Source organism: Monodelphis domestica, chromosome 3, assembly GCF_027887165.1.
Source record: "Monodelphis domestica isolate mMonDom1 chromosome 3, mMonDom1.pri, whole genome shotgun sequence".
NCBI classification, from domain to species: Eukaryota; Metazoa; Chordata; class Mammalia; order Didelphimorphia; family Didelphidae; genus Monodelphis; species Monodelphis domestica.
In genome coordinates, this window is record NC_077229.1 from 491,274,367 (window position 1) to 491,295,459 (window position 21,093).

Sequence of the window (21,093 nt, forward strand, 5' to 3'; positions counted from 1 at the left end):
AAAATAATCGACTGGGCACAAACTCGAGGAGACCAAGTTAGTCCCTGGACCTGTGAACGCCAAGTGGGAATTTCTTTGCATTTTCCATCCTTTGTCCCTACTTTAGGACCCCGAAATCCATAGCATAAATAAGACCGTTGTCAAGCAATAACTGACTTTTACAGAAATCTTTAAAGGCTGTACAGCTAGGTAGGAGTCAGGAGGATTCATCTTCCTCACTTCAAATCTGGTCTCAGACACTTACTAACTGTGTGACCCTGGGCAGGTCATGTAACGCTGTTTGCCTCAATTTTCCCATCTGTAAAATAAGCTGGAGAAGGAAATGGCAAACTACTTCAGTTCTTTGCCAAGAAAACCCCAAACAGGGTCACAGTTGGATTTGATTGGGGGGGAAAATAAAGCAACCCCCCAAATCATCAACTACTTTTTACAGTATATGTAATATTCTGCATCCATCCATAGACCTCTGCTTCTGAAATGTGAAGAAAGAAGGTGAATTTTATCAGTTTTTTTTTTTGCCAGCACCCAATTGATCATTCTGTTACTGTTCATTTTAATTCCAGCAACTTAACCTGTTCTTTGCCCAGTAAGTAGTACTTACTGTAATCTATATTGGTTGACTGATGGACCATTGAAGAATTTTTAGATCAGTAGATTCAAATATTTGTGGATATTTCCAGCCTAAATAGAGACCAATCTCCCTCCATCCTTTCCTGGCTTCCCAGCTACAATACTTCTTTCTGTTCACTGGAAATGACCTATGTGAGATCAATGATTTGGTCTCTATACTCTATGAAGTGTGAGCCATAAGAGTTGGGGGAAAAAGAGCCGAGAATCCTGCTTTCATCCTTTCCAAAGATGCATTTTCAAAAGCATTACATTTCTCCCTTCTACTAAATTCTACTTGTCATTGCATAGAAAAGGTCCTAGTTTCCAAAGATCGTGCTAAGCCGGAAAGAGTAGAGAGAACTAACCAGGGGACAGATCTGGCAAAGTTTTTTTTCAGAAGTTTATCATCAAATGGTGGCCCCAAAGGTAACTGGTTTTTGGAGGGGACCACAGGAGTAGTTTATTTTGATGGAAGATGAACCTACTCCAAAGGGATCATAGATCTTCTGAAGTATTAAAATAGTGAGCTATAATCACCTCTGTATAGTTCATCCTGGTAGGATTTAATTCCTCAATAAGCTTGCAGGTTCTCTAATAGATCCTTATTTGGATTGACTTATAGATATTCATCTTGGAATTAGTGGAAAAGGAAAAAAAGGGTGGAATTCCTCCTCCCCTTTTTAGGATCATTAAATTTTAGACTTGAGGGAAAGCCAGTTTTCCAAAGTATAATAAATGACATACAGTGTTGTTTCTTCTAGCATCTTATTAATTTTTCTCACTTCATGAACTGTTGAGCTATAAGCTGCTGCTCATGATCTCATTACCGTGGATTTGACTTTGGTTTTGCTAAGGTCCCTTCAGGTCTGAGCAAAACAGTTTTTCCTTTACCTCTTCTCTATATTTAACTATCTTCCCAGTCATCAACTTCCTAGCAACTAATTGCATTTCTGACGCCTGTTCTATAATGGTAGGCCAGGCTTCCTCTTTTCTGTTCTCTTCCCCTCCCCTCTCCCAACCAGATGCAGGCAAAGGATTCCCAGCCCTTCCCTCATGGCCACATGAGGCGGTTCATTCTGGACAAATAACTGGAGAGGAGGTTCCTCAGGTCGGAGCTCTTGTCACTGTGATTTTCATCTATTTACCAGGGAAGCTGGTGGGTGCTGGGTGGAACTCCTGTCAGTTGCATACAGAATTAGTTGTAGCTACCTGTTGACCTAGAAGTGAGTTATCCAAACAGGTATGAAGTCAAATATATTCTCTATAGGTGGGGAAGAAGGATCTTTGTTTTGAAACAAATGTATAATTGCTGCCTATTTACTAGCTTGTGTGTATCTGGGGAGACAGAAACCAAACCCACCCATCTAATCTCTTTTTTTGTTTTGTCCATCCTGTAGAGTGGGATGAAACTTGCTAAAATGATTACTCTAGTTGGACGGTCTGTCCTTGTTTGCTTGAATGTGTCAGGGTTCTACTGGAATGTTCTATTTTCACAGAAGTTTCACGTCTTCTCTATCTGCTTTGTTCCCCTTCCATCGGGCTTGCTTGGAGTCCCAGGTTGGTGCCAGACCCTACAAAAACTGTCCCACTGACTGCCATGCCTACCCAACTGGAGAAAGCCATGGACACCCTGATTAAAATCTTCCACTGTTACTCCAGCAAAGAAGGGGACATGTTCAAGCTCAACAAAGGGGAGCTGAAACTGCTGCTCCAGAGTGAGCTCACAGATTTCCTATCAGTAAGTGGACTTTTCTCTCTCTCTTTTAGTTGGAGGTAAATGGAGGCAAGTTCTTTTGTTGTTCCTTCTACATCTTGTAATTTGAGAAAATGTCACCTGGGCCTGAAGCTATACACACATATTTTAATATATACATATATATTTTAATATATATACTTTTCTTTTTTCTTTTTACCAATTACATATAACACATTTCCTCATAAGTTTTCCAAAGTTATATGATCCAAATTGTCTTCCTCTCTCCCTTTCCTCTCCCCCTCCCAGAGCTGGCAAGCAATTCAATCTGTGTTATGCATAATACATATATTTATAAACATATGTATATATATATATACACACCCATATATAAAAATATAAAATCAAGGACCCAGTGTCTGCTATGTGTGCATATATGCAGTTAAGGTCTACCCTAAGTCATCCTCCATAACCACCTCTAGCCCTTTTTCAGTTTGTCAGTTATAGATTTAGAGATACAAGGGCTTGGGAGGCCATCGAGTGCAACCTCTCCATTTTGTAGATGAGGAAACTGAGGCTAAGGGGAGGGCAAGTGATCTTTCCAAGGTCACACAGAGGCAAGCTTTGAACCTAGGTCTTCTGATTCTGGTGTCAATGATCTTTCTTTTGTACGTCTCTGAGCAGAGCAAGAAGAGGGGAGAGCCAAAACCACTGACCAATTCTAAATCTATGACCCTTAATGTCCTTTGAAACTAAGCTCAAGCCCCACCTCTTCCATAAGACCTTTCTAGATCCTCTCAGATACTAATATCTTCAGCTGAAATTATTTTATATTTAAGCTCTTTATATTTTTTATCTCTTCATAAAAGGGAGTTATGCCTAGCCGGTAGCAGTTATATTGGGTATGATTCAGCTATGTCAGGATTTAAGTTATGTATGGTGACAACTCATGTGGTCTGCTGTTTAGTTGATTAAAATATAGGCTTCCTTAATAGAGAGAGGAAAAAAAAGTCAATTTTGTGTAGCTAATGACTAAGATTCAGAAAGCTGTGTTAACTCGGCACAAGTTGATTGGAATCAATAGCTGGGGGTGGGGGGGGGGATGTCTGGCATATGAGCCAGTTCAGGAGACCAGGTGCATAACAAATAGAGACTCTTCTCAAATTGGCACGGTTCAATAAATCTATGGAGAAGGCCTCCCATGAACAGAATGCAGCACTGTCCCTAGGAAAAAGTCATATCATGTGGCACTGGGGGAGCCGCCTTGAATTGATCTGAGCAAAACTGGGATGCAAAGACATTATTATGAAAAAAAGGATCTTTTAAGTCTACAAAACACTTCTGAAATGTGATGGATGATTATAAGGACCTTGTTCTGATATAATTTGTACGTTTTGCCCTATTCAGGCTTAACATGCATTTTTTAAAAACAAGGTATGGGATCTACCTGACTCTTGTTTAAGAGATTCAATTCAATTGGGCATAATTCAACAAGCATTTGTTATGCAACAACTATGTACAAGTCCTTGTGCTAGACACTAGAGTATCTGAAATATTGCTTTATTTCAAATTTTCAACAAAGATACTTCATTGCATAACACTAAAGACTAGGCACCTAATAGGTGAACTCAAGCTTGGCACATCAATGCATTTTAAGACAATTCTGCTTCTACCAAGCTGATTTTTATCAAATGTAAATCTCACAGGCTTTACTAGTGGTGGTTAATAATGTCACACAAGAGGGGAGATAGTATGGCATAGTGGTAGAAAGCACTCAACTTGGAGTAACAAGACCTGAGTTAGAATTCTGGCTTACTACCAGTATGACCTTGAGGAAGTCACATAACTTCTTTGGTGCTCAGGTCCCTCATCAATAAAATTAAGGGGTTGGATAGCTGTTCTGTCATGTACACCCCTTTTGGGGATTTCTTGGCAAAGATATAGGAGTGGATGGCAATTTCCTTCTCTAGCTTATTTTACAGATGAGGAAATGGAGGCAAACAAAATGAAGTGATTCACCCAAGGTAACACAACTAATAAGGGTCTGATGTTGGCTCTGAACTCAGGTCCTTCTGACTCCAAAGCCAGGATTCTATCCACTGTCCCACCAAGCTGCCCCATCGTAGGGACAGGGGGGAATGTGAATTTGGTAAATTCTAAGATCTGGTTTTGCTCCAGATCTATGATTCCTTAATTCTAAGACCTTATTCACAATTAGAGAAAATGAACCACAACAAAGTAAACACTAATCAGAGAAGAGGTAAGAGTTCCTATTGGTGGACCCCTTCTTTTCTAAGTCCAAATATATCTTGACTCCTTCCTGATAATAGATGCCCTTTCCATCCTGCAAATAACTATTAGGTGATCACAGTATCAATTATTTTCCTATTTGTCATAAAAGAAAAAATTCCATTGTTGGAAGATTGCTTTTGTGTTCATTCTAATCTGTGCTGTTATATTAAGGTCTTAGAGGGTGGGACTGGGTCTGTCTAAATCAGGGTGTTCAGCACCAAGGACAACACCACGCACTTGGAAAATGTCTCTGGATGATGAAATCTTCAATGTAAATACCAGCTGTAAATACCAGCTGGTATTTGTGAGCTATTGTGTGTACCCCAAATTTGAGAGCTGTGAATTTCCTTTTTTCTTTTCAGTGCCAGAAGGATCCTCAGTTGGTCGACAAGATTATGAAAGATCTAGATGCCAATAAAGACAATGAAGTGGACTTTAACGAGTTTGTAGTTATGGTGGCTGCCCTCACAGTGGCTTGTAATGACTACTTTGAAGAGCAGATGAAGAAAAAAGGAAAGTAGAAAGAAAGGGCAAATGAATCTTCTGGGCAAATGCATGACCTGCCTTGTTTATGTAGTCTTCCTCTGATAGCTTCCCATCATCAAGTTGTAATTAGCCTTAAGATATTTCCCCTTTAACTTTTTAAACTTCTTCTTTAGCCTTTTAAAATTATATTTATCTATTAGAATGCTCATAAGCATTTGCTTTTCTGTCAGAAAAAAAAAATTATCACAAATTTCTAGCTACTCTCCAATAAGGCTAGTAGTACTTGGAGCATTTATATCAGAACTCCTATTTCCACTCCCCTGTCTTCCATCTTACCCTGCTCCAATTGTTGCTAATACAACTGCCAAAATGATCTTCCAAAGTCCATTGCTTTTCTGTTCAAATATCTTCAGCGATTCCCTATGATATCTAAAATAAAATATAAACGCCTCCACCCTACATTTAAAACTTGCTATAGCCTGGCTTTCTGGATATTTTAGGTGTGGGTACCATATTTCATTAAGTTCAGAATTTTTATTTTTTAAGATGAATATTTATTGACTACCTAAACTAAAGAGGCTAAATAATTATAAAAGTTAACAAAATGTAACTTTAAAAATATAAAATTTAACAATGACACGAATTTCTCCCAAATTAAGCTGAGAATATCTAGTATATTCTTTTGTTCCAGTTCACCTGTTTCATCATTCTATCTTCTAGCCCCAGACCTTCACACAGGTCTTTTATCTCTTAGGTCTCCATTCTCATCTCCATGAGTTGGGATCTTTCTCATCCTTTTGGGATCCAGCCTAGGTTCCATTCCCATCATGGAGACTCTCATGATTTCCTCTGTTGTCTCCCATCTCAATCTACCCAAATTACCTTATGTTTTCTTATCTGCTTACAAATTATATCCATAGAGTAGAATATCAATGATTTGAAGTTACAAAATGCCTAATTTTGTCTTATTATCTCTCTAGTGTCTAGCACTATGCCTTGCACAAAGTAGATATTTAATAAATGTTTCTTAAATTACATTTTTGTTGAAGTGATATTTTTCTGCATGATTACTAATTTGTACTTCTCCATGAATACTTGGAAATCTTACTTGAGACTCTCTCATTACACAAAAGAAAGGCACAAATTCTTTCTCCTTCTTCCCTTGTGCCTCTTTTCTATTGAAAGGATTCCGTGATGCTAATTAAGATTATGAAAGATTTGTGAGAGAATGGTCATGTTATCAATAAAATGTAGTGCTAATCCTTTGGTAACACCTTGTCAGTCCATAGGCAGCAGAAGCCAGATATAGGAAAGCTACAACAAAATGGGGGTTCTTTGGGAGGGGAAGCAGGAGGTCTAGACCTATGATTTTATTTGTGAAGGAAGTCTTTGTATAGAAACTCCCTTTCATACATATGTTAATATGTGTTCAAGACAAGAAGTGAATCTATTGCAAAGACTGCATTGCAAAATATAAAAATAAATAACAAAAAGATTGCATCTATCAATGAATCTATCAACAATTTTTTTTAAACTGAGCATAGTCTTCAAAGAAGCCTGGGCCCAGAAGGACTCAGGGCTGAGCAAGTAGTCTTGAATTGGGGTACATACATACAGACTGGATTTTTTTTTAAAAAAGAAAGATGACTGTAGTCAGGGGAACTGAGTTCAAAATATGTCTCTGCTTCTTAAGGTTTGGGTCAACTTGGGCAAATTAACCTCTCTCTCTTGGGCTTAGTTTCCTCATCCATTATGCAAGAGCTAGGATTCTTCTAATTCTAAGTTCTGTCATGGAAAAGACTTCAGGTCAAAGGTACTAATTACAAGAAGCAAGTGGGACCTTATGTGCCAGAAGAATACAATAATAGTTAATAAGCATTTATTAAATACCTACTATGTATGTATGCCAGACACTATGCTTTGCATTGGTAATACAAAGAAAGGCAAAAGATGGTCCCTTCTTTCAAGGAGCTCCCAATCGGATTGTGTGAACGATAGAAAGACAAAAAGTCCTTGCCCTTAAGGAACTTACATTTTATTGGAGGAAATAGCATACACACAGATAAATAAAGATGCAATATATGTAAAGCAAATATAAAGTAATTTTGACAAGGACAGTGGCAAGTAAGGAAACATTAAGAGAAGCTTCATGAAGGAAGTGGTACTTCAGCAGGGCTTTAAGAGGAAGCTAGGTGGTTCAATGGATAGGGCTTTAGACCTGGAGACAGGAGGTTCTGGGGATAACTGAGTGCATTTCTTAGCTGTGTGACCCTAGCCAAGTCACTTAACCCCAATTGCCTAGCCCTTTACTATTCTTCTACCTTGGAACCAATACTTGTATCAATTTTAAGACAGAAGGTAAGGGTTTTAAAGGGGGGAAAGGAGTTAAAAAGTCTAAGAGGAAGAAATGAGAAAGCATAGCATATCCAGCCTGTGGGACAGCCTATGAAAATACATAGGAATGCTAAAGGAGTAGTAAAGAGGACATTTTGACTGGATCTGTGAGTGCATAAAGGGTAGTAATGAATAATAGACTAGAAAAGTATACCAGAAGTCAATTGTCAAGGGCTTTAAATACCAAGCAGTTGCTGTTGTTGCTGCTGCTGCTTAATTTATCCTGGAGAAGTTTCTTAACCTGGAGTTCATAAACTTTTGGGTAACATTTTGATACCTATTTCAATAGAATTGATTTTGTTTTTAATTCTATGTATTTTGTTTTATGCATTTAAGAACATTATTCTGAAATTTAAAAAATTTAAATGTCAAAATAAAAGTATAACCATTTTTGAAAATCAGTAGATATACTTTGTATTATTATATATATTTTGTGTTGTTTTCATTTCATGAGTTTTTCCCCCAACTTTTTAAAAATCAAGATAGTAAATTCATTCCCTATTTAGGATATTTTTCAAAAAGAACATTATTCTGAGAAGGGACTTATAGGCTTCACCAAACTGCTACTAGGGGACTTGACACACCCACAAAAGATTAAGGATCCCTTTCCTAGAGGACTTTCTTTAGAGAGAGTCATTGGAGATTTCTCATTTGGAGCTTGGCCTGATCAGGTATGAGTTTTAGAAAAATCACCTTGGCAGAGAAGTGGAGGATTGATAGGATTGGGGAGAAATTTGAAGAAGAGAGAATAATTAGGAAGCTTAATAAATAGTTCAGGTGAGATGGATGAGAGTCAAAGCTAGGGCAGAGGGTGTGTGAATGGAGAGAAGGGTACAAAATATCAGAGATGTTGTAGAAATAAAATTAGCAAGACTTGACAACTGGCTGGATGTGGGGGGTAAGGGAGAATGAAGAGTCAAGGTTAATTTTGATGTTATGAATCTAGGTGTCTGGTACGAAAGGAACCTAGAGAAGTTAGGAAGAGAATCCTAAGGAAAAGATAATGAATGATGCTTTGAATGTTGTATTTGAGATGTCTATAGGAAACTATAGTTGGAAATGTATAATTGCCAGTTAGTACTAGATGATCAGATGTTGTAATCATATGTGTGATGATAATTGAACTCATAAACTCCAATTAGATCACTGGGAAAGAGGATATATAGAAAAGAGAGGGACCAGATGTACACCAACAATTAAAGGGTCTAGTCCAACTGAGGAGCTGTTGTGTAGCTCCTATAAAGGTAGGGATGCTCCAAGTTGCTTAGCCTGGGATTTGCAGGTAGAAATTGGTGGACATACCTGCCTGGAGTAAGACTGACTGACTGCCTGGATGAATGAATAAAAAAAATAACATTTATTAGATGCTTTGTACCAAGTACCATGCTATATGCTCAGGATACAAATGCCACAGGAAAGAACAGCCTACACTCCAGCTTACATTCTAATGATGGGGGGTGGGTGGGAGACTGTACACATAGAGGGGCCATGGTCAAGGAGGGATACTGGAATACTGAGTGTAGCCTTTAAGGAGTAAGTTGTCACACTGGCATACAGGAACAAATTTAAAGTGGATTTGATCATGGTTCATGTTTCCAGAACTGGAAGGATTGGAAGGAAAGTAAAGACCATTCCAATTAGGGGGTAGCTAGGGAGTAGGGAGTAAAGAGAAGGCTGGAATTTTCATCAAAGAGTGGTCCAACACATGTAAAACCCAGTGGAACTGCTCATTGACTATGGGAGGGGGATGGAAGGAGGGAAGGGAAATAACGTGATTCATGTAACCTTGGGAAAATATTCAAAATTAATTAATTAAATAAAAAAAGATTCAAATTTTTTTTAAAAAGAGTGGTTCAAAAGAGCCACTTACGCATCAAGGAAGTAGCATCCCAAGATAATTTCTCAAAGCAGAGGTTCTTAAACTGTTTTGAGTCCTAGATCCTTTTGAAAGTCTGGGGGTGCCTATGGAGCCTTTCTCAGAATAATGCTTTTAAATGAATAAAAAGAAATACATGCAATTGTATTTATTTATTTTTACCAATTACATTTCCACATAAGTTTCCTAAAATTATGTGATCCAAATTGTCCCCCACCTTCCCTCTCCCCTCCTGGAGCATGTGAGCAATTTGATCTCAGTTATACATGTATTATCATGCAAAAGATATTTCCCTATTGTTAATTTTTACAAGTGAACAATCTTATAAAATCAAAACCCCAAAACATAAACCCAAATAAACGAGTGATAAGTTCGCTTTCATCTGCATTCTGAGTCCAACAGTTCTTTCTCTCGAGGTAGATATCACTCTTTGTCCTAAGTCCTTCAGAATTTTCCTGGATCTTTGTTATGGCTAAGAGTGGTTATGTCTTTCACAGTTGATTATTTCACAATATTGCTGTTAACGTTAACTATGTACAATGTTTTCCTGGTTCTGCTTATTTCATTCTGCATCAATTCAAATGCATGCAAATATAAAGGAATTCAATTACACTGAAATAAAGAGGTAACTTATTATCTCCATGAAGTCAACCCAGGACCCCAGGTTAAGAACTTTATTCTAGAAAATGATCTCTAATGTGGGTAGGAAGGTAGGATGACTGTGGAGATGGTGGCAAAGCTATTCACTACTGTGATGGAAAAGTTCAGTGCAGACTATAGTTTGAAGAAAAAGTCCCTCTGCATGGTCAAGTCCTCCAGTTACTCCTGTTTGCAGATGACATTGAGTTGATTCTTCAAGGATACTGGAGCACTTACTGGAAGAGATCTGCGTAACTTCTCTAAGAAGTTTGACTTCAATAATTACAGATGGCCCGGACTTCTTAATTGTGTGGATACTGTTTTAACTGCTGTTCTTGTGGTTCCAGAGTTCAAATGCAACAATCCTTTATATGATGTGTAGGAGATCAGTGTAATTCTTGAGAAAAGGGCAGCAAGACTGAGTAAATCTAGCAGGAAGGGGATGGGAGATTGAAGCAGGGAGCAGGAGGGACTATAGATTTTAGTCAAGGGTAGGAAAGTTTACCTTAAATGAAATTATGAAGTAGATGGGAAAGATTATTTTAGATAGCCTCTTCCTTTTGTTTCTATGATCCTTCCTTCCTTCCTTTCTTCCTTTCTTCCTTTCTTCCTTCCTTCCTTCTTTCCTTCCTTCCTTCTTTCCTTCCTTCCTTCCTTCCTTCCTTCCTTCCTTCCTTCCTTCCTTCCTTCCTTCCTTCCTTCCTTCCTTCCTTCCTTCCTTCCTTCCTTCCTTCCTTCCTTCCTTCTTTCTTCCTTCCTTTCTTCCTTTCTTCCTTCCTTCTCTCCTTCCCTCTTTCCTTCCCTCCCTCTTTCTTTCCCTCCCTCCTTCCTTTCCTTCTTCTCTCCTTCCCTCCTTTCTTCCCCCCAAATTTAATGTATTACCTCTCCTTATGACATGGGCACTGTACCCCCAGAAACCCAGACAAACTATTATCAGGGAAACTCCCTTTCTCCCTTCCATCCTCATGACTCTGAGCCTGAAAACACCCAATGACCCCCCTAGGGTCCTAAGATGACTATCTTCCTCTGATCATTCTCTAGATTTAAGATGGACAGGAAGAGGCACCTAGAGGCCTTACCTCGATCCTATCAGACATCTGTTTGTTCCCTAAAACTAAGGAATCTTTATGTTCCCAGGCAGATGATCACCCCACCTCACCAAATGCCTGGCTGACTAACACTCTGTTGTAAAAAGTATAAAATCCCCAGAACTGATGTCGTCTGGGGGACAGTTTTTCCATCCATGCTGTCCCCATGGAGGAACAGCCTTTCCATTAGTGCTGTCCTCCCAAGGAACTGCTCCCCATCTTGCTGTTCCACCTTGCTAACCTCCTGGTCATTCTCAACATTACTTCCTAAACTAATAAATTTCTCTTTTTGTTTTTAAGCTAAGTTTTGGAGTCTTGCATTCTTGCAAAAGGTATCCTTCCCTAACCCCAGGGGTACACATCTGCACCCCATAACACTTAAAGTATTTGCATTGAAAAAGAGGAATGTAGAGAGGAGGTAGCATTTAGCATGAATGAATGACTAATTATAAAGTTTCAGGCTTCAAAGGGGAAGATATTTTTAAGTGGAGTCCTCAAAGTGTCCTTCAAACTACACTGCATAGGCAGCTGTCTTCCAGAAGTAAACTAGCTATGTAGTGATAGTGAAGAATCATGAATGAAAGGATGAAGGGCAGCATTGCTGCCCCTAAGACATAAAAGGAAGCGGAGTAAGACTTTCAGTACAATGGACAGATCTTTTTCGAAGGACTGCAGAAAAGATGAGAATCATACAGAATGAGAAGATATGAAGGGGTCACAATGTGCAAGGGTAGAAGCAATATTCATACCGAAATAATCACATCTCTGTCTAATTTTAAAAGTAGGCAACCTTTCAGTGAGCAGATCTGATAGCCTCACCTGTGCTAATGGGAGAGCAGGAGATGTAGAAACGATCTCTCTTCCCTTCCTCCAATTAAGCCCTTCCCTCATTTCCCAGGTAATGCAGGTATTTAGGTATTTTCAAGAGGCCAAAGACAATGCCCCCCAACTTCCACCTCTATACCAATTAATGACTCTTTTAATAAGAATGTCAGGCCAGAGGAAATATTTTGAAATAGGAAAAGTCTTTCACTGTCCCTCCAATCAACCTCTTGGCAACAGCTACTTTGCCTAAAGTAGGACCTGACAGGAATGTGGGAGTGAGGAAAGATGGAGCAGAGAGGCTCCTGAGAGTCCAGGACAACTCTGGCTTGAAGTAATGGGACCTCAACATTGGATACAGAAAAGAAAAAGTCATCCCTTCTTGCTTTGGCTCCCATAAATCCTACAAGGTGGGTAAGCTTTATGGGCTCATGTTAAAATGAACTCTAAGGTAAATTGAACTTTTATGTATCTGACATCTGTTTTATTCTTGATCCCCCTCCCCCATTTTGTTTAATTGGATTCATCCTATGAAGGAGTTTGGGAAAGATCACTGGATAAAGAGACAAATGACCTGGATTTTAACCCTGGCTTTCCTACTAAATGCATGTGTGACCTTGGATGAATCGCTGCCCCCTTTAGTGTCTTCATTTTTTAAATAAACTTGGCTCAGATAACCTCCAAAACCTCTTAGAAGGAAAAAGAATTATAGGATTTAGAGTTGAAAAGGACTAGATCATCTAGTCCAAAAGTTCTCAATGAACTGCTTAGGCAATCTTGTAAAGTTTATAGATCTTTTCACAAAATGTTTGCTTTTTATTTTAATTTTTAAAAATTACTTTCTATCTTAGAATCAATACTGCTTATTGATTCCAAGGCAAAAGAATGATAAGAGCTAGGCAAAGGGTTAAATGACTTGCCCGAAGTCACACATCTAAGAAATGCTTGAGGGCAGACTCACAGAATATTTTTTAATGCATAAAATAAAATGCATAGGACTGTGAAAGAAACCAATTATATCAAAGTATAGTTATCAAAATATATTACAATAACAATCCATGAACCTCAACTTAAGACCCCCTGATAAAGTTCTATCCTGTCATTTTAGCTAAGGAAACTGAGGCCCCAATAGATATAATGGAACTAGACCCCTTTGAAATGTGCATGTTGCTTTCTTCTGTACCAAATTGCCCTTCTATTTTTGTGTGTTAAGAAATGAATCAGTGAGAGAGTCTGACCATTACTCAAAGGCCTTTAATTAAAAAATGTCCAGAGTTTGCGTAGCTTTAAAATGAGCTGTAAAAGCATAAAAATTAAATGCTATCCTTTAAGATTTCCCAGCGTAAAAAAATAAATGAAAGACAGTTATAGCTTCCTTCTAAAAAAATCAATTGAAAAGGGAAAAAAGCAATTCAGCTCCCAAATTAAATTTTAGATGAACTAGAAATACAATGACGTACCAGAAGCACATTTTTAGAAAGGGTGAAGCATTTTGTGCTGTGTTGTTATTATGTATATACAACAAGCTTTGAGGAGACAGAATTGCCTGGCTTCTTAAGCCTGTAGGCACTGACATTTACTTTTGCTGTAGTTTCAATGAACTTTAAACATCAGTCCAGGGACTTCACTAGGACTATGTTTTCTGATGTTTAAATAACATTTTATCGAGAAATCAAGATTGGAAGAGGTCATTAAGGCAGTTCCAGGGAAACCCTCCTCCTGGGCCTATAAAGATTCCAGTTTAGGCTTACTCTGAGGAATTCTAGCAATAGCATTTAAAATGTTTTACACTATTTTCTAACTCTTAAAATAAATCCAGACAGTTTTTAATGAAGTTTTCCTTCCATAAAACATTAAAAAAACTCTAACTTGAAAAATGTACTTATTCCACAAATTAAAACATATGTCCTGTAGTCAGTTAGCATTGATTGCAAAATACATTGGCTTTTCACTTTCTAGGTTATATCAAAGGTTGTCATGAAGAACTGAATTTTAATAATCAAGAAACAATTCAACTCTACATTTATTGAGTACCTACTCTGTACACAAATGGAATTTTTTTCACCTAAAAGCATGACTGATGTCATAAGAAAGACATAATTATTTTCATGATGTATTATTTACTTTCCTAAAAACCACTTTGTGTCCTATTGAAACACAGTAAAATTTGGGTGCAGAGTCAGGAACACTCAGGAAGAACTTATTCCTGAGATCAAATCTAGCCCCAGACACTTACTAGTTATGTGACCCTGGCCAAATCACTTAACCCTATTTGCTTCAGTTTTCTGTAAAATGAGCTCAGGAATGGAATGACAAAGCACTCTAAGTAGGTTTGCCAAGACGCCTGCAAAAGGGGTCACAAAGGGTTGGACATGACTGAAAAATGACTGAACAGACAACAAACATTCAGGAGCTCATTTTGTTTTCCTTTGTTCCTGACTCCTCCTGTCTACTCACATCCTTATCTCTTGAGCAATAACTTGAGTCTAGATTATACAGCCCACAGGAAGCTGTCTCATCTCTGGAAAGTATGTTCTGTAAATTGGAATAGGCTCAGTGACTCAATTTGAGCCATTTTATCCATTCATTTAATTTTTAAGTTTTATGGATGTTCATTTTCATTTCCCAGCTTTTAGGTGTGCTTCCCTCACCTTCAGAAAGTCTTCCTTTAAAACAAATTTAAACATTGAGCAAAATCAACTGACAAAAGGGCAGCTGGGTAGCTCAGTGGATTGAGAGCCAGGCCTAGAGATGGGAAGTCCTGGGTTCAAATCTGACCTCAGACACTTCCCAGCTCTGTGACCCTGGGCAAGTCACTTAGCCCCCATTGCCTAGCCCTTACTACTCTTCTGCCTTGGAACCAATACATATTCCAAGATGGAAGGTAAGGGTTTAAAAAAAATCAACTGACAACAAATACAGCCACTAAGTCTGACCTAGAGAAAAGAAAACTCCACACTCCTGGTACCCCACCTTGCCAACAAAAGGAGGGAGGTTCTAATTTGGGGCCAAGCTTGGGCTGTGTAATTGCACAACCCTGAGTTTCATCATACTCTCTTTTGTATTTACCTAATTGTAGTCATTGTATACATTGTCTTCCTGGTTCAACTTACTTTACTCTTTATTAATTCATTCATTACGTCTTCTAATTTTATTTGATTTGCACATATTTCTTACTTCTCATGCCAATAATCTCCCTTTACGGTCACATAACACATCATGTAACACAATCTGGTTAGTCTTTCTTTAACACTGAGTACAGACACAATATTCCTGCACTGCTATTTGTGATGATTTCTGCTGAGCATGACAGTGAGAGGGAATTCCAATTGGTCTTTAATAGGAAACTGTGTGTGCATATTATTTCTGGGTCAGGCAGATTCAGATAACACGAAGCACTAAGTAGTTTATGATGCTAAATGCATATGCTAAGACCATACTAGGGAAGTTTCTGATCTGGATTTTTTTGATTAATACCACTTTGCTATTAATATCATTTGGTTATTATATGGGGCAGCTAGGGGCTTGAAATGGAGAGAACACTGGTCCCATAGTCAGGAAGATCTGAGTTCAAATTTGGCTTCAGACACTATTTGACTTTGGCAAATTGCTCAGCCATGTTTGCCTCATTTTCTTCATCTGTAAGATGAGCTGGAGAAGGAAATGGCAAATTACTCCAGTATCTTTGCTAAGAAGACCCCAGATGAGGTCACGAGGAGTCAGACACAACTGAAACAACTGAACAACAAAAATTACTTGGAGTGATAGTCATAATCATAACACTTAGCATTTATATAATGCTTTAAGGTTTGCAGAGTACAAGTATCCATTCCACATCGTAGACCTATCATGGAACCCTCATAGTCTGGCAAATCTATGTAAAATGTTTTGGCTTTTGTGTTTTTTTTTTGCAAACTTTAACTTTTTCTTTATTTTAGCTTTAGAAAGAAATGATTTGCATTTATGTATTAAAATAAAATATTTTGATATTAGATAATACTATACACATATTTTATGCATGTATAAGTCTCTGAACTTTTTCTGTGTCATCTGCTGGCCTCTGCAAAAATTCTCCCAAAATTCCCATTTAATTTCTTATTATGGCCTGTGATAGCGTGAAACCAATATGAGTAAAGTCTCAATGTGGAAGGGATACCTGGACTTTATAAATATCTTTTCCCTGCAGCCATTATCCTCAGAAGCAACCACTCTAAGGCTTCCTCTTGGCAACCTCAATATGTATGTGTTACAACCACAGGTATTGAAGACCCAGAAAAATTATTTTTGCCACCAAAGTCTATAGCACTGTCAGATGGTTCAACACAAAAAATGGGTCGATTTTTTCAGTGGAGATGACATTAAAGATGACGAATGCAACATCTTTCTTTTGTTGATGCACATGAAGGACTATGGCTTGAGACAAAACCCTTCTATATATTCTTTTCCCCCTTAATATGAGAGCTCCTTAAGAGGAGAAACTTTATCTGCTTTTTCATATGTATGTCCAGCACTGGACACAGTGCTTTACACAAAGTAAGCATTTAATAATGCTTTTTCATTCATTCACTCTGGTTCATTGATTCATTCTGGAATGGGAATGTCAGAAGGCAAAGTGAAAGGGATGAGCAGAGGTGGAGTGGCAACGGGAAGGGTGAGACAGTTAAGGAGAGAATTTAATGCTCATTAATTTATAATGCCATTGAGGTGGTAGTGGGTGGCAAGTGAATTATAATGCTCATAGTCTCCATGAGGTAGTTTTTCAGGGCAAAAGCCAGGCATAATAGTCATTGGCTACTTCACCTGGGTCCATGGGGCCAAAGGGAGGTAGTGAGTCAGGGCACTATTATAACTGTAGAAGGGAGGACTAGGTCTGATGGAGGGATAAACTGCTAACACTTCTTGCCTGGACTATTGATCTTGCTTCTGGCTTTTAATATTTTCTCTTTCTAATCCCTCCTTGATACATCTGTCAAAATTACCTCTTGAATGCAGAGGTCTGTCTTCCTTGTTCCCTATTGCTTATAGGACAAAATGAAAAGTCTTTACCTATTTAAGACCCTCCACAATCTGGCTCCTACTGAACTTTCCAAGCCTGATTTTTCTGAGATCCTCTTTGGATACTCCTGATTCTCCTCAGATTGGTTGTTCAATAGGTCACCCAAGGCAAATGGACAAATATCCCTGTGCAAAAGTGGATTACAGTAAGCCTTCCCCAAAACAGAAGATATTTTCCAATCTATTAAGGATTTAAAGGTTTAAAAGTGCTGAAATGAGAATTAAATATTTTCCTTTTCTCTTTTTTTGTCCCAAGATAGGAAGACACTAGTAGGTATCATTGATTTTGGACAGGCTCAAGTTTGTTTTGTTTTTTTAGATTTATAATTGTTCTATTCGGTCTCTCCTCATCTCCTCTTTCCATATCTGTGCCATTACCCTTCCCTGCAGCTCTGGAGTTGGAAGCCTGTGGCAGGAAGCCTCAGCACTGACATAGCTGGCACAAGCTGATTTATTGCAGACCTTAAAGAGGTCTTCAAAATAATAAAGAAAACTAGTCTTTTATGGTGCTTCAAGGTTTGCAAAGTGATTTACAAATATTATCTCATTTTCCCCCCAAATATTCTGAGAGATTTTGCCCATTTCCCCACGGAAATTGAGGCAGATAGAAGTAAAGTGACTTACCCAGGTGACTAGATAAAATAAAAATAATGATAAAATTTATATAGCATTTATTCTATACCAGGCGCTGTGATAAACACTTATTATTATCTTATTCAATCTTTACAACAATCCTAGGTGCTACTATTATTATCATCACTTTATAGATGAAGAAAACTGGATGTGAGCATAGGTTAAGTGACTTGCCCAGGATCACATACTGACTATCTGAAGCCAGATCTACTAATACAACAATTGCTGCTGCTGCTGCTGTTGTTTCTACTGCTGCTACCTAACATTTATACAGTAATTACTATGAGCCAGGTACTATGCTAAGCTCTTTTTAAGTATTATCTCATTTTATCTTACAACAATATGGTAGGTAGGTGCTAATATTATCCTTATTTTACATATAAGAAAACTGAGATGATTGGAACTTAAGTGACTTGCCCAGGGTCACATACCTAGTTAAGTATCTGAAACCAGATTTAAGTTCAGTTCTTCCTGACTCCAGGTTTAGTGAACTTGTTACAAACCTACAAATAGTAATTCTGGAAAGGTGTGCCTAGGGCTTTGGGGATAAGGGAATGGAAGATGAAGCAACCTGGAGGAAAGACTTTGGAGCTTGGGTCAAAAGATCCTGTGGGGGTAGAAACAGAGACACCAGTGAATCATGCAACCTCTTTTGAGAGGCCATAGTTTCAGGGGAAAAAGAGCTGAAAGGGAAGAGCTCCCTGGGATATGGAGCCAAAGAGAAGAAGCCACCATGATCCAATAGGTTCCTATTTAAAATGGTTTTTCTTGCTAACCAACTTTCTAAGACTTAAAGTGACAGAGAAACTACCATATCCACAACATTTTTGTAAAAACTCATCCATTTCACTTAGATTATTTTAATGGCAGATACTTGAGCAAAAAACTCCTAGTAATTATTTTAATTTCATCTTCATTGGTGGCACATTCATCCTTTTCATTTTTTGATACTAGTAATTTGGTTTTCTTTCTTTTTTTTAATCAAACTAACTGATGATTCATTGATACTTTGCCTTTTGTTTTATAAAACCAGCTCCTAGTTTTATTTATTCAATTTTTTAAAAGAACTTTTAATTTCATTATTCTCTCCTTTGATTTTCAAGATTTCCATTTTGTTGTTTAATTGGAGATTTTTTAATTTGTCCTTTTTCTAGCTTTTTTAGTTGTATGACCAATTAATTGATCTGTTCTTTCTCTCTTCTATTGATCTACACATTTAGAGATATAAATTTTCCCCTAAGTACTGCTTTGACTGCATCTCACAACTTTTGGCATTGTTGTAATTTTCTTTAATGAAATTATTGTTTCTTTGTTTTGTTTTCTGATCCACTCATTCTTTTAGATACTTACTTTACAATTTTAACCTATGCATTGAGGGACCTTAATTGGGTATAATTTTTATTGCCATATGATCTGAAAAGGTTCTTTTCTGTATTCGTTTATGAGGTTTTTATATGTTAATATGTGATCAGTTTTTGTGAATGTGCCATATACATATTTCTATTCTGATTTAATTTTCTCCTGAAAGGAAATTAAATCAGAATTAAATTCTTTATCTTAACTTAACCAAGTACTTAGAGAGCTCTACCCTTTTAACTCAATCAGTTAGAAACTTGTGAATCCTTCTGATAAGAGTTTATACCCTCAAAGCATGAGAGGTGGATCCCACAGAAACTGCCCCCATGGGCAGTACAAGGCAATTTGGAAGCTATGACTAGTTCCTGTGATGTGGGGGAGAGACAGGAAGTGACACGGAGAAAGGACTATAAAAGATATCTTCCTAGATTCAGCAACTCTTCTGGACCCTTCTGACAGGGAGATATTCCTGCCTTGGTTTTTGGAAGGACTCTTTCCTTGGAGATTCCTTCCTATGCTTGTGGGAAGGAATTTTCTTTGTATTCTGTGTTGGCTTGCTGGAGACTATGGGAAATTCATGTGGAGAATGGGACTTGAGGAAGCCCCTGCCGGGGGCTGAGCCAGAATTCATAGAAGTGCTTAGGGATGATAGACTTGTTAAGGCTCTGTCTTTTTTCTACATTTCCCACTTTCACCTTTTCTACCTTGTAAATAAAAGCTGCTAACAGTCATTTTGACTTAGGGGCTAATATTTTATAAATGGCGACCACTTTCATAACTGTCATATTGAGTCAAAAACAAAATTTACATCTCATACTCCAAAGGTATATTACATTTAACTTTTGCAAAAATACTTTTCATCTTCTTAATTTCTTTGTTAGTTATTTTTTGTTTAAATTTATCTAACTTGGGAAAGTGGAGATTCCCTTTGTCTGAGATTTTAATTGCTCCCCCTGCTTTTTTCCTGCTCCAGAACTTTATTTTAACTCTGTGTTTGTAGTTGTAGTCCCTTCATTAAAGGGAATTGAAAAAAAATTGCACCACTATAATTACTGCATATTACTTTCCATCCAATTTCCCCTTTTTCTTTCTGACTCCCATTTTCCCCAATTTGCCCTCTTTTATACCAGTCCCACCCCCTTCCCTTATTCCTTTCCCCTTCTATTTTCCTGTAGGGAAAGATAGATTTCTATATCCAAAAGATTGTTTATATTCTTCCCTCATTGAGCCAATTCTGATGAGAGTTCATGTATTCTTATCTCCCCTTTCCCCCCCCCCATCCATTGATAAAGCTTTAAATGCCTCTTTTATGTGAGAAAATTTATCCCATTCTATTTTTCCTTCCCCCTCCTCCCAAAGCATTCCTCTTCTGTGCCTTAATTTTATTTTTTAATACCATCCCATCATATTGAACTAACTTTCTATCAATGTTTATTCCTTCTTACTTCTTTAATAAAGTTCTTTGTAGTTAAAAAAATGTCCTCCCATGTAGGTATTTAAACAATTTAACCTTATTTAATGTCTTTTGATTCATCTTTCATGTTTACCTTTTTATATTTCTCTTGAGTTTTGTATTTGAGAGTCACATTTTCCATTCAGCCCTGGTCTTTCATCATGAGTGTTTGAAAATTCTTTATTTCATTGAGTCCCTATTTTTCCCCTAAAGGATTACCCTCAGTTTGGCTGGGAAAGTGATTCTCAGTTGAAGTCCTAGCTCCTTTGTCCTCTGGAATATCATATTCTAATATCATATTCCTCTGATCCTTTAATGTAGAAGCTGCTAAATCTTGTGTTATCCTAACTATAGCTCCATTATATTTGAATCATTTCTTTTTGGCAATGTGCAATATTTTCTCCTTGACATGGGAGTTCTGGAACTTGGCTCCAATATTCCTGGGAATTATACTTTTAGGATCTCTTTCAGGAAGTGATTGGTGGATTCTTTCAATTTCTATTTTACCCTCTACTTCTAGAATATCAGAGAAGTTTGACTTGATAATTTCTTGAACAATGATGTCTAAGCTTTAAAGACATTAAAAAAATTTTTTTTTCATCATGGCTTTTAGATAATCTAATAATTTTTAGATTATCTCTCCTGGATTTATTTTCCAGGTCAGTTGTTTTCCAAAGAGATATTTCACATTTTCTCC

General features: G+C 37.6%; 1 protein-coding gene across 1 annotated transcript; it reads left to right on the plus strand.

Moving 5' to 3' along the window:
- The first annotated feature begins 1,598 nt into the window (after window positions 1-1,598).
- On the plus strand, window positions 1,599-6,080 carry S100Z (S100 calcium binding protein Z). Its single transcript, XM_001367904.3, has 3 exons — window positions 1,599-1,849; window positions 2,167-2,347; window positions 4,957-6,080. Exons 2-3 carry the CDS (start codon window positions 2,207-2,209, stop codon window positions 5,113-5,115), a joined length of 300 nt encoding a protein of 99 aa, XP_001367941.1. The 5' UTR covers window positions 1,599-1,849; window positions 2,167-2,206; the 3' UTR covers window positions 5,116-6,080.
- The last annotated feature ends 15,013 nt before the right edge of the window (window positions 6,081-21,093 follow it).